Here is a 13,500-nt window from a genome sequence, read left to right as displayed (position 1 = left end):
ACTCAAAATTATCACCAAAACAAGAGCACGAAATTCAAAGATTGGGTTCATATAAATACTTACTCAATTAAGCACTATTTCATACAAACCAAGAAAATTGCAAACAAAACAATCATGATTATGAAGAAGACTAACCCCCTTACCTTAGATAATGATTAATCCAAACTTAGGCTTCACTTTAGCTCCTAATTCTTCAATCTTCAAGTTTACCCCTTTCTCTAACCCTTGTTCTTCCTTTCTCCCACTTTCTCTCTCTACCTCTCTCTAACTTTGTGAAATGAAAAGGAATGAATGGATTTCTCTCCAAGTTTTAGGTTTAGATATGCTCCAACTCAATTGGGCTCAATTCTAGACCCTAGTGGGCTTAACCTATTCTAACATAACTCTAAAAAGTTTCTATACACTCAACGGTAAATTACTAACAACAGTAAAATATAACCAACGGTCATTAAACGGTAAAAACTAATTAGTACACTAGTGACTTAGTAAAATAATGGTTCTCACTAAACACTAAAAATAATTCTCACCAAAATTACTATTTTACCCTTACTCGCTAAATGACCAAAATATCCTTCTAATACGGAAATCCATGAAAATGCACCCAATGATGAATAATCACACACAAACACAAATAATCACATAATAAATAATTAAAATAAATCTAGCTAAAAATCGGACTGTTACACATTTCATCATGGATATCAACAAGTATTCACATTATCGCATATTCACATCACTTATCATAATTTCTCAACACATCGTTATACATCAACAAACATACTTCATTAATTTCATATTATTATATAGTTCACATCATCATGTCAAAACATATAATCATCATCTTTATTCATTCATCGTAATATAAACATCTTCATTCATATCATCAATATAAATAAACATCTCATTTATATTCAACATTTAATCATATCAACATGTGTTCACATGATCTCATAAGAAAATTCAACATTGTATAATCACATGATTCTATCTCATCAAATATACCTTATTAATCATCTAATAAGTTCATAATCATTACATAATCCTATTTAGAATTAAATCACAAGTTCTTTAATAATTATTCCAATCACTATGTTTATTCAAAAATATTCTAAGTTAAATCATTCATGCTATGATAACTTATTTCATCAAAATCAAGTATTCATCATCATGTGTAAATCATGTATTCATATCTTTAAATTACAAATTATCTTCACATAATTAGGTACACGTCATTAAATATCACAACTTCATAAATACATGTTCATTTATTCACTCTAATACTCATTATTAAATTCAAGGATGTTTCACAGTCCACTGAAAATGTTATGCTAAAGTTTCATGAAAAATGTAACATGAACTCCATGTAGTATTTTGATCATAACTCAAGTTCTATAAATCTAAATGAAGTCCAACCAATGGCAAATGAAAGCTAACATCCATATCTTCAACTTTCAGTTCAGAGCGAAAAATAGTGAAAAAAGACGATTTTCCCAAGTTTGGAGAAAAGTCTGAGAGCTGAGCACGGAGTTCACCATTTTAAGCTCTTCTAAGGTTTCTAAACCAACCCCAACCACACCCAAATCATCATACTAATGTCATCTAATCAATTGAGTTGAGATCTTTTTCATTTATAAAAATAAATGGAGATTGCCATTAGGAAAGAGATAGACACAAAAAAATAGGTGGTGAATACTATTATTAAATAGGTCCCACCATCATTACTTATTTTCAAGATTTTTGTGTGTCTTTATCTCTCCAAATGGAAGAAATGGAAAAGAGTTTAAATGGAGAAGATCTCAACTCTAATCAATGATACATTAATTCCATCATAACCAACTTAATTCTACTCATTTTACCACTAATTAACATGAACTTTAATCTTTCAAATCTCATCATTTCAAAACTCATTTTCATCACGATAATTCACACTCAACATAGTAGCAGCAACAACAACAACAACAACTTTTCTTCAGAAATCAACAACAACTCTTCTTCAAAGATCAACAACAACAACATTCATCAATTCAATTCATAATAACAATAACACAACAATTAAGCATCATTTTTCATGAATTTCACTAAGTCAAACATAGAACTCAAAACACAACAACAACATATTCAAATTCATTGATTTATCATCATAACTTCATAAATTCACAAACATTCAAATACCCATAATATAATAACATATTAGAACACAAATTCATCATTATTCCATCAAAAGATTCATGAAAGTAGAGAAAACATACAACCCACAACCACACTGTAACGCTTGTTTTGGTTTATTTAATTATTTAATTGAGTCTAGAATTTATTAAGAGAGTTTAGAATATATTTATATGATTATATGATTTATTAGGTGGCTTATTATATAATTTAATAGAATAAGATTAGAAAATAAAATAATATTGAGTTTAGGGGTTGTTATGAGATTTTAAAAAGTTTAGGGGGAGAAAGAGAAATAAGATAAAATAGATGGTGGAGTTATAAGTAGGAAAGACCTAGTTTAGAAAAACGTAACGTACGACCAATTTTGGAGAAAAAGGGAGGAAAAGCCAAGAGAAGGGAGAAGCACATAGAGGCTGCGATTTTCATATTCTAAGGTAAGTGTGAGACTAACTTTGCAATTCTTTTAAGTTTGTGAATCAACGGTTACATTTAACATGAATTAGGATGAGTTTAAGAAGAATCAGAAATTAGGTCAAATTGAGAGAATTGATGATTAAACGGTGAAAACTTGTTAAAAAGATGTAGAAACTGTCCTTAGACCTTAGATAATGATTATGATGAATTCTGGAATCGAGATTAGGCTTAAAACCATGAGAGTTGATGATTTTAGGTGAAAACTGCATTCTACCCATAGCGACATTCATCGCTCGCCTCCCGAGCTATGATCCTCGCCACGGCGAGTGATGAACTTCATCGCTCGCCACGCGAGTAACCTTTCCCCGCCTTGCACGTTGCAGCTCGCCACAGCGAACACTTGAACTCGCCTAGCGAGCTAGACCAGAGAGCATGCAAGATTTTGTAATTTTGACTTTTAAGTTGAACCTTAGATGCTTTTGAGTGCCTGAACATGTCTAATAATGATTAGGAAAGAATGTAGAATGAGATTGAACCTAGAAAGACTTAGAATGAAAATTTAGAGAATCTGACCAAACTTGCCATGGCGAGTAGAGGCTCTTGCCTCGCGAGCGTTTGTGTTACAGAATGCCTTTTTAGGTTGAATGCGATCTTTGTTGTTCGAGTTAATGTGAGTTGATCTTAGAGGTTAGAAACTAAGTTGTTTACCTTGCTGTTAATGTTCCAGTAAGACTGATGCCTATGAATTAATGTTGCTTATAATGTTATATAATTGTATATACATTACATGACTTAAGTTTGATAATTGAGTTGTTGATTTACATTCAATATTATTATATCATGATGGTTTGCATACTGCCTATGTTGCTGTTTGTTATTTAACTAAGCTGCATGAGTCGGTCTAAGTTGTTGAAGATGATGATGTTCCAAATTATTGAATTAATATAAGAGGTTGTCGAATTAAGATGTTTTAAGAGGTCGAGTCCATGCATTAGCATTCGTTGTTGGGGGCTTGATGCCCTGGAGCTTTGTACTCACCACGTTGGAGCATTAGCTCAAATTAGCGATTGTGGCTTGATGCCCTGGAAGTATAATAATACTCAAATAGCGATTGGGGCTTGATGCCCCGTATTGGTACCACATGCATATAAAAGGTCTAAGTTGCATAGTCGAGTTAGAGTCGCATTGTCAAGTCAAGATGTTTATGTTGATAAATTGTGAAGTTGTAATTGTTAAATGATATATTATTATCTATAATGAATGTTAAGATGATTTTATGTCGATTAAATATAATTGTTGAATTATATGCTTAATATTATTGTTTTGTGAAATCTCACCCCTTCTGCTTGGAAATGTTGCTCTTCCTATGAGTAACTTGCAGGTGATCGTTAGTAGGTGGTTGCTGTTGCTGTCGTGAGTGACTTATTCCTCACTGAGTCTTAGGATGCTCTGATACGTAACGGGATGAGATCTTTTGTGGCTATTTACTATTCCTTTACGTATTGTTTATGTTTTAATAAGGCCTGCGTGCCAAAGACTTATCTATGTTAATGAAATTTAATCCGCTGCAAAGTTTGAAATAATATGTTGAGGATTTTTGGAACGATGAGTAGTTAATTATCTCATTTATCATGTTTTAGAAGTGTAGCATTCCGTTATATGTTGTTTACTCTGATAAATATTTATGAAATTTTTAAGTTGGGAAAACGGGGTGTTACACACACAATTGCTCATAAATCCCATATGGTGAAAATAATCTCCCCCCTTACCTCTTAATCCAATAAGCTAGCCTCCTACAAGCTTTAACCTCCCTCTTCCTTTTGGTTCTTCAAGCTTTCCTCTTCTTTCTCCTTAGATCCCTTTCTCTTCTCTCTCCTTGCCTCTATCTCAAAATTTAGCAAATGATTTTTTAACCCTAAATTGTGAAGACTACCATTCTTTTATATCCGCATGAATTGGGTTTGGTTCACTTAACTTCTATTGGGCTTAGTCACTAATCTTCCTCATAAAAATAACACTACACATTTACTTCACTTAAACCCACCCTTTTTACTATTAACTTTTATTCTCTCAATTCTTCAAAATTTCTACTAACTTCACTAAATTACCCTCCACTTCTAAAATACTAAAATACATCAAATAAACAAATGAATAATAAACAATTAAAATAATAATAAATTAAAAATTAGGATGTTACATAATGCGAGGATGATGATTAGTTTGTGAGGATAAAGAAGATTGAAAAGTTTGGGGTCTTATCCTTCTTCTGAGAAATAGGCAAAGTTGTTTCCTTCTAAGATCTGTGGGAGTTGATGAAGAGTAAGGACGCTTGGATTTTCCAAAGGTCGAGAGTTCAGTGGTTGAAGGAAGGAGATGGTAATACTAGGCACCTATAGATGTCATAGAAGTTCGAGCCATTCTCGAATCATTTCTCCAAGTCCACTCTTGACATGCCAACATTTGATGACTTTGACTTCATGAATATTTCCTCAAAGGATAAAATTTTCTTATCAGATTCGTCCATTTCTTCTAAAATCAACGTAGTCGCGGTATCTAGAGATGATAATAAGATTCCGAGTTATGATGAGATCAACTTCTCTTTCCTTAAAACATTATGGTATCTCTTTTGGGGGATGTTTGATTGATGAGAGATGTTTTAGTAGTTCCACTCCAACGACAACCTACCACATAACTTTTCATCATATTTCATTACTCTTATATCAAAGGTCTATTTTCCTTAGAATCTCATGTATTATTAGTTCATCTCTCTGACTAGGTCCTTGTATAAGTTGCTGGATAAAGTTCTGGAGAGTAGGAGGATGTCATCGATGATGGATAAGATTATCTCGTCCAACCATTTAACCATTATTATGAATTATAATATTATTTTAAATGAGATCATAGTTAAATGAGATCGTAGTTAAAGCCACCTTCAGCACTACAAAATTGATTTTTCTATGCAAGCATTCCTTGAGAGATATGCACATAATTAAATGTTGTAATTGTCATTTATGTGATGATTTGGGAGAGAAATTTGGGATTAGGGTTGGAAAAGTGCTTATTTGTCTGCTTAACATTTTAAGCAAGTAAGAAGTAGCCTAAACTCTTACCATTATTCTGAATATTCCTGACAAGCGGAAGGTCCTTGAGCTCCAAACAATGTTTTTTTTTTTTTTTTGTGATCTCTTAAGATGCAATGTGAGGTGGTTCTTGAATAGAAGATGAATTCATTCATCATATTTTTCATATCCATCACTTCATGGATGGTAAATACCAATTTCGGATGCTATAACACAATATTAGACGCTCAAATGGATTTGAGAGAACAACAAATTTTCATGCTAAATTGCTCTGCTAACTGAATATGTTATTACGGTATGTGTGTATGAATGTTGTGAACTGGTTTGTAATTGTATGTGTTGCACGGGGTAACTGACATTAATTACATAATTTTAAGAGGTATTTTGCACGGGCTAATTGACAATAAGTGACAAATTTCGAGGGTATTTTTCTTGTTAGTTCCTATCATGTTTGCTTAGTTTTTCTGTCATGAGTTAATTTGTCAAAGTGTAAGCATTAATCTATTATGTAAGCATTGGCTCAAACTGTATGCATAGTGTAAGCATTGATCTATTATGAATTAAAGTACGTTAAAGTACCATAAGCATTATGGCCATGGGCGGTTTCTAGGCCTGGCGACCCCGGGCACTCGTCCGGGCTCTGTCCTAAAGCTTTTATAATTTCTTGTGTAAATTCCTTTGAATTTCTTATAGAAACCCCGATAAATTGGACAATTTCTTTAGATTTTTTTATTATTGCTTGCAATTTCTTATGTAAATCTTTTGAATGTTGATTATTTGCTTCAAATGCAATTTATCCCAAACTCAATGAGTGAAAGAGGCCTACATGTCAAAAATTGTAGAGAAAAAAATGTGTTGCAATTTTTTTTTTGCCCAGGCTATAATAATTCTGACTCCGCCATCGATTATGGCAAAACATTGTGTCAAGACAAAACATTGTTTTTCGTTACTGTTATTAATAAATATCACCTTTTTAATATTTTCTCTTGTAATTTTGTTGCTCAAAGTCTTATACCAACTATGTAAGAAGTGATGCATGGAGTGACACATAAATATTGGGCAAGAGATGATTTCTCTTCTAAAATTAGCATTAGTGCAACCTTTCAGCAACTCTAATCAGTGCAATCCTTTCACAATGACATTTTAGAATGACCCAATTCTTGCTTTCACACATGGAGGAATAATTTCTTGATTCAATATTCTGTGTAGGTGAGGAAGAACATGCCGTAAGGTTATATGGTGGGGGGAAGAAGTAATCATTGCAAAGTCTTATTGAATAAAACCAGAAGTATGCAACAACATCCATGAAGTGATGGAAATGAAATATATGAAGAATGGATTCAATAAAACCAGATCTTCTTATTTTTCACAAGTTATTTAGTTTACCTAAAATTAATGAAATTTATTCTCATCATAAAAGGGTTAGATTGTAGACAACACCTTATGGAAAGTATTTTTTGATATTAGACATTGACAATGGAAACTATGCAAATAAGATTGTGAAGATTTATTTAGGATTTGTGTATAAAGGTTCCAATCATGAATTGATTTCTTGTGGAAGATGATATCAGTGGGAAATGATTTCTTTGAATTCAGTTTTATATTTATTGATGATCTAGGAAAAATATGGTATGTAGGAGCTTGGATTCTCAAGTATGGTATTCTACATCTATCTAAAAGGAAAACATAATTAATCCCAACAATCAAAAGAAGACAGACAAATATGCATGGATTAGAATCATTGATCTTCCCCAAATAGGCTATGATGTATAGATCATACATGACAAATATATGAGGAGATAATGGTAGAAAAATAAGTTTTGATATTTCATGAGCGTGATTTGTTGAGAGAGATGGATATAAAAAATATATAGTGGGTTCTACTATTAAGTGAGTCCCACCATCATTAATTATTCTATTATTTTGGCAAAAAAAAAAAAACTACAAAACTGCCTCCTAAGTTTTGCAACTGTAGCAGTTTTGACCCTCAAGGCAAGAAAAATATAAAAAATAATACGTGACACCTCACTTAGGGTGTCACGTCAGCGTAGACCAAGTCAAAATTGATCTTGGAGGCCAAAAATGCCACAGGTGCAAAACTTAGGGGGCGGTTTTGTAGTGTTTTTTCTTAGGGGACCAAAACACTATTAGGAGGCTAAAACTGCTATTAAGCCTATTATTTTTTCAAAAAAATTTGTGTCTTCATCTCTTCAAATGGAAGAAATGGAAAGAAACATAAATGAAGATGATCTTCACTCCCCAAAACAAATAGTATTCCATTGTCTAATGATGGTGAAACTCACTTAGTGGTCTCATGTTCAATTCTCCCTGATATCAATTTGGGTGGTCTAATTTAGTTTCTTAAAAAAAAAGTATTCCATCGTCTAAACCGAGTTAGGATTCTCCATTTATGATAGACTCCATTTCTTTTATTTAAAGAGATAAAGATACAAAGAAAGTTTGAAAAGAAATATAAAATAATTAATGATGGTGAGACTTACTTAGTGGTAAGATCTATTATCTATTTTGTGTCTATCTCTACACGTATAAGCATACATCTTTTCCGAACATTCAAAATACAAATTGAATTTAGTCAAAAAAAAATACAAATCGAATTTAGTCAAAAAACTAAAATACAAATTTAATATTTTTATTTTCATTTATTTTATCCAATTGAGTTAATTATATCCAAAATACTGTCAAATACTAAGCACTTCCTTCTTCAAATTTTGAACATTGATTTGTCTTTTGAATAAAAACAAAACTGAGAAATGTGCAAGGTGTGAGTTATTTTTTATCTTATTTTAAGACATTTTGCTTAAACTTTTCCCCCTGAATTTTTTAATTAATTAAAATGAAATAAAAGTGCTAGTAACTTCTTTGCTAGTTTCAAAAGAAATTGTACGATAAAAGTTTTAAAAATAAAAGAAAGTTCAAGCCCTTTAATATAATTTAGAGTTTTAAACATATTATTCACCATTTTTACGTGTCATGTTAATCTTTTGTGTTTTTAAAATGTCAATAATATTGGATCAAATTTCATTTTTATGTCTCAAGTTAATTCTTATGTTTTACCAATAGTCGTACTAGAAATTGATCAAAAATTGTTTAATTGACCATTCTAAGAAATGACATCTTCAATTTATCGAAATTGTGTTTAAATAATACCATAATGACGATAAATACAATATATAATCCCTCAAAATTAACATTTTATTCTTTTTTTTTATCTAAAACTGTGACTTCGTTGATTTGTTTTTTGACCAGACTTCATTGTTGTCAACGAGGGTTAATTTTGGTGATGAATGGTAAACTATTCTCTATAGTATATTATTCAATGTTCATGTACACAAAATTGTTCCTTTGTTTTTTGAAAATACCAAAATACATTTTTTAATCATTTTCTACTATATATATATATATATATATATATTTATTTATTTATTCCTATTTCCTCTATTAATATTTACATTTATAAATCATAAAAATATTACAATACATTTTATATTATTTTATTTAAACTATCAACTGTTCTCCAAATATTTTATATAATAAAATGTTGTCTAGTAACCTGCAAGTTTTTCGTATACAATTCTATGAAGTACATCCTTCAAAAAAAATAAAAAATCTATGAAGTGCATATTCTTTTTTGGCTAAAAACAAGTACTCTTTTTTTTTTTCCAAAAGAAACGAACCCTTGAATTAATATATTTGACTTACATTTATGATTATAATAAAGTATTAATAATGTTAAAAAAGTGAAATATTAATAATTAATAATTCCGGTGCTTTTTATAAGAAACAAATTGGTCAACCAAAATTGATGTATTTGGTTCATAATGTAGACTAAATACATCAATTTTTTTGTCTCATTTATTTCTTATAAAAAAGACCGAGGAAGTATTACACTTTTACTGAAAAATTATAATATTATTACTCTTTGTCAAAAAACCATATATTTATTACGTTTAAGGTGATATCTTTGTGGTAAGAACTTAGTTTTTTAAGCTCATGTGTTCAAATCTTCTCATTGTAAAAAAAATAACTAATAAGATTAATCAAGCATAGTTATCATTCTGCTTTTTAATTATAATATTCTTTTAAAAATGTCTAAAATCATCAAGTGTGTTGTTGAGATGTAAAAATTAAAAGAATTGTAAGTAATATTTAGCAAAATTACTCATGTGACCCTTTAACTTAATTTTTTTGCAAAGATTTAGTCAATTATTTTTCTTTTTTCTTTTCTTTTGATGTTTTGGTCTTTTACCCTTGTTTGGGTATGAATTTCAAACTTCAACTCTATAGTTTTCTTTCGTCGTGAACTCGGAATCTTAAATATATGTTATGCCTCACAACAAAACCATAGAATTTTTTTTAAAAGAATAAAATCATAGATTCTAAGCTTAAAAATTCATATATAAACATGGATGAATGACCAAGTCAACATTAAGATAAAATACACAATCAAATCAAATCGTTATCTTAAATCAAATTAAGGGACAGTGAGAACAATTTTGCCTTAATATACTATACAATGTTATTGTAGAGTTTTAATGTTAATGTTTTATCATTAGAATTATTTTTTATTTTTATCACAATCATTTTAAAGTCACGCAAAAAATGAATTGTGATGTGATAGAGTCTAAACTTGCTTAACACCGATGATGCATGAAAATTATCCACAAACTAAAAAGTAACACTTAAAATTGTCTTTACAATTACCCAAAGACAAAAAAGCCAGAAATTACAAACTGATATTACTAGCTTTTCAGTCATTCATTCCCTAATTTCCGACTTTCTCCTAAAACAACTCATCGGAACTGAGAATGTCATGAAGTACACTCGAGTCACCATTGCGTCGAAGCACTTCAAGAACTCGTTCAAACACGGCGACCTTGCAGGGGATTCGAAGCACTCCTTCGTGTTGATAACCATACTCTTGAGCAGCCCGGTTTAAGAGGTTGACGAAAACTGGATGGTTCAGCAGCTCCGCGTTGATCACAAACAGCTTCATCTCCTCTCCTACATACACCGGCACATGACCCTCTGGGACGTCATTCTTTTGTAATAGTCTGTCCTGCAGGGTTGAGTCGGATCTTAGGATAGTGTGGTTTCTCCGCAATTTGGCTGAGAGTTTGCGGATTAAGTCCTTCATAGCTTTGTCAGCCAGAGTTGGAAGAAAAAGAAGATGATTGAATTGTAAGAGAAGAGAATAGTGTTGTGTGCAAGGTTTTTTAAAACATGATGGTGGTGGTGGGTAGGATGAGGGGTGTGGGGGATTTATATAGAGAGTCGGGCGGTGCAAAAGTGATATAAATCTTGTACCACGCGCAAATTAGTTTTTACCTTTAAATTAATAAATCTCTGCGTTACATAAAATAAAGTAAGAGACTTATTGATTGCCTTTACTTAAGACTATTTTATTTGTGCACGTTACACAAAGTCGAAAAATTTGGGGTACTTACGTGGCGTTATTGTGGTTATGAGAGAGAAGATTGTTGTAAAATTAATGATGAGAGGAAAGTTCTCAAGGTCCAGGTACATGCGAGGAAGCAAAATGTGAGAAAGAAAAAAGAACGTGAAGGATTTCTTATATAATTTAAAAAAGATTTTATTTGACTAATTAATTGAGATTATCTTATTTTAAAGTTAAAAATACACTCAAAATCTAGAAGAAGAAAAAAAATCCTTTGACTAAATTTAATTTTTTAAGTCAAAAAATTTAAAATGTATTTATTTGTTATATTTTTTATTAGTATTATATATATAAATCATCATTAAAAACAATGAGTTTATAATTTATATAAACATTAAACTATGAAGATATTTGATATTTTTTCTAATGTAAACTAGATGTTATTTTGGTTAATTGTTGATATAATTTACGTTTTAGGACTTTTGACAACACAAATAGATAAATATTAAAGGAAATATTGTTTAATATTATTGACATTTTTAAACATAAAGAACTCAAATATTTGTCCCTCTTATTATAGTATAGTGGTTTATTTGAGTATGTGCTGGTCAAAGTAAATAGCTTATGTTGTGAATTCGATGAAAAATCACACCAATAATAAACTTGATGTGTGGAGCAAGTGATAATGAAGCAACCAAAAAATAAAGTGTATGGAAGTTATAATCACAAACAAAAGTAGAAAACAGCGAGAGAAAAGAAAGAGAGAACACACGAAATTTGTTTACCCAGTTCGGTCCAAATTGACCTAGTTTGGGGGAGAGAGCAGCCCTCCGTTTCTTTATAATGATGAGTAACTTTACAAAAGAGATATCAATGGGTTACAAGAATAAGTCACTCGCCTAATTCTACCCAAAGCCCCAATCTCTTCCCATAACCAAGAGACTCAATCTTAATAGTGTTTCCCAAGGTGACTCAACCCAACCCTAGTGTTTGTTGCCAAGAGCAAACTTTATACAAACCCTAGTTTGATTTCTAAACCCTTGTTTCAGTCCACTCTATCTCAAAGTTTACTCTGATACAAATTCTATATTTATAGTAAAAGAATCCTAAAAAACTGGAACAAATCTAGGCCAAAATACGTTATATTTTTATTTTATGTTCCGCAAATTTGGCCACCAAATTTGCTATTCGACCACCGAAGAAACATGCATCAAAAGAGCTAAAAACTCAGTCGAATTCGGCCACCGATGTTGACAATATCAGAACTTCAATTTCTTCAATTTTGAGTCACTTTCACAATAATCTCCACCTTGACTCTAAATTAGTGATGATGCCAATTTAACATCAACCACCATGCTGCTCTTTCCCTTGCTTCCCACTACACCATGTAGCTCCACAAGTTTACACCTTACCTCTTCAACTATTGGAATGCCTTCCGCCTTTTGAAGATTCTTGCTTCCCATTACGCTGGAAATTTTAGGTAGTTCCGCAAGTATCCACCATAACCTCTTCAACACAGGACATCTCCCGCTTCCTTGAAGATCTCCTTGCATCCAATCACCCTTGGCTTTTTAGGGTAATCTAGCAAGCCGTGTTATACATTCCTCCGTCTTCATGAAGAAATCCATTGCTCACCACTAGAGCATAGCTCCCAAGGTCTTCCATAGTCGTACCATTTCCGATGTGTTCAAATCCACCTCAAGTTGAGCTTCCAACCTCTCAACTAGCAAATGTGTAAATCCCACTATGTCTTCCACCTTGAAACTCCACCTCAACAGGTAGATCATGAGTATTGTTACCTCCGCCTCTCCAGACTGATCATGAGTATTCTTACCATCGCCTCTCCAGGCTGATGTTGAGTGTTTAACGTCTCTCTTGACGACCACCGCTCTATCAGGCAACACTCCCAAGGTGAGAAACATCACCTTCTTCATCCTCCATACAACGCACCACCAAAACACATGCATCCTCATAACCCTCAGAGACAATATACTCCAAGTCATCAAGGATTCTGTTGAACTCCGCAAGGTTCTCCATGATGGTCTTTGACTCTACCATCTTGAATGAGTAAAATTGTTTCTTTAGGAATTGGCGATGAGCCAAAGACTTTGTCATATACAAATATTCGAACTTTGACCACATTGATGTCGCGGTTGGTTCATTCGCTACTTCTCTCAAAAATTTATCTCCGAGGCACAAAACAATGGCACTCTTGGCCTTGCCCACCATCTCGATCTTCTCCGCTTGTGACATGGTGACCGGTAACACACCTTCACCCTTCAAAGCTTTCTCACACTTTTGTTGTATTAAAACCGCTTCCATCTTTACCTTCCATAACCCAAAATCGTTATCTCCGGTAAACTTCTCAATATCCCACTTTGAACCCATGGTAGTTGATTATCCTTTGACCCTTGCCCCACG

The 13,500-nt window shown here is 32.1% G+C and overlaps 1 protein-coding gene across 1 annotated transcript; it reads right to left on the bottom strand.

The window, feature by feature from the left end:
• Positions 1-10,309: 10,309 nt before the first annotated feature.
• Positions 10,310-10,901, bottom strand: LOC25502470 (auxin-responsive protein SAUR71). Its single transcript, XM_013590004.2, has one exon. It carries the CDS (start codon positions 10,816-10,818, stop codon positions 10,465-10,467), a length of 354 nt encoding a protein of 117 aa, XP_013445458.1. The 5' UTR covers positions 10,819-10,901; the 3' UTR covers positions 10,310-10,464.
• Positions 10,902-13,500: the final 2,599 nt, after the last annotated feature.

Source organism: Medicago truncatula, chromosome 8 (assembly GCF_003473485.1).
Source record: "Medicago truncatula cultivar Jemalong A17 chromosome 8, MtrunA17r5.0-ANR, whole genome shotgun sequence".
Classification (NCBI taxonomy): Eukaryota; Viridiplantae; Streptophyta; class Magnoliopsida; order Fabales; family Fabaceae; genus Medicago; species Medicago truncatula.
Note: the sequence above shows the minus strand (reverse complement) of the source record. Positions and strands in the feature narration are given on the sequence as shown.

What these genes read in the sequence shown, in the direction of transcription:
- LOC25502470 (XM_013590004.2), bottom strand. Translation starts at nt 10,818, where the DNA reads ATGAAGGACTTAATCCGCAAACTCTCAGCCAAATTGCGGAGAAACCAC.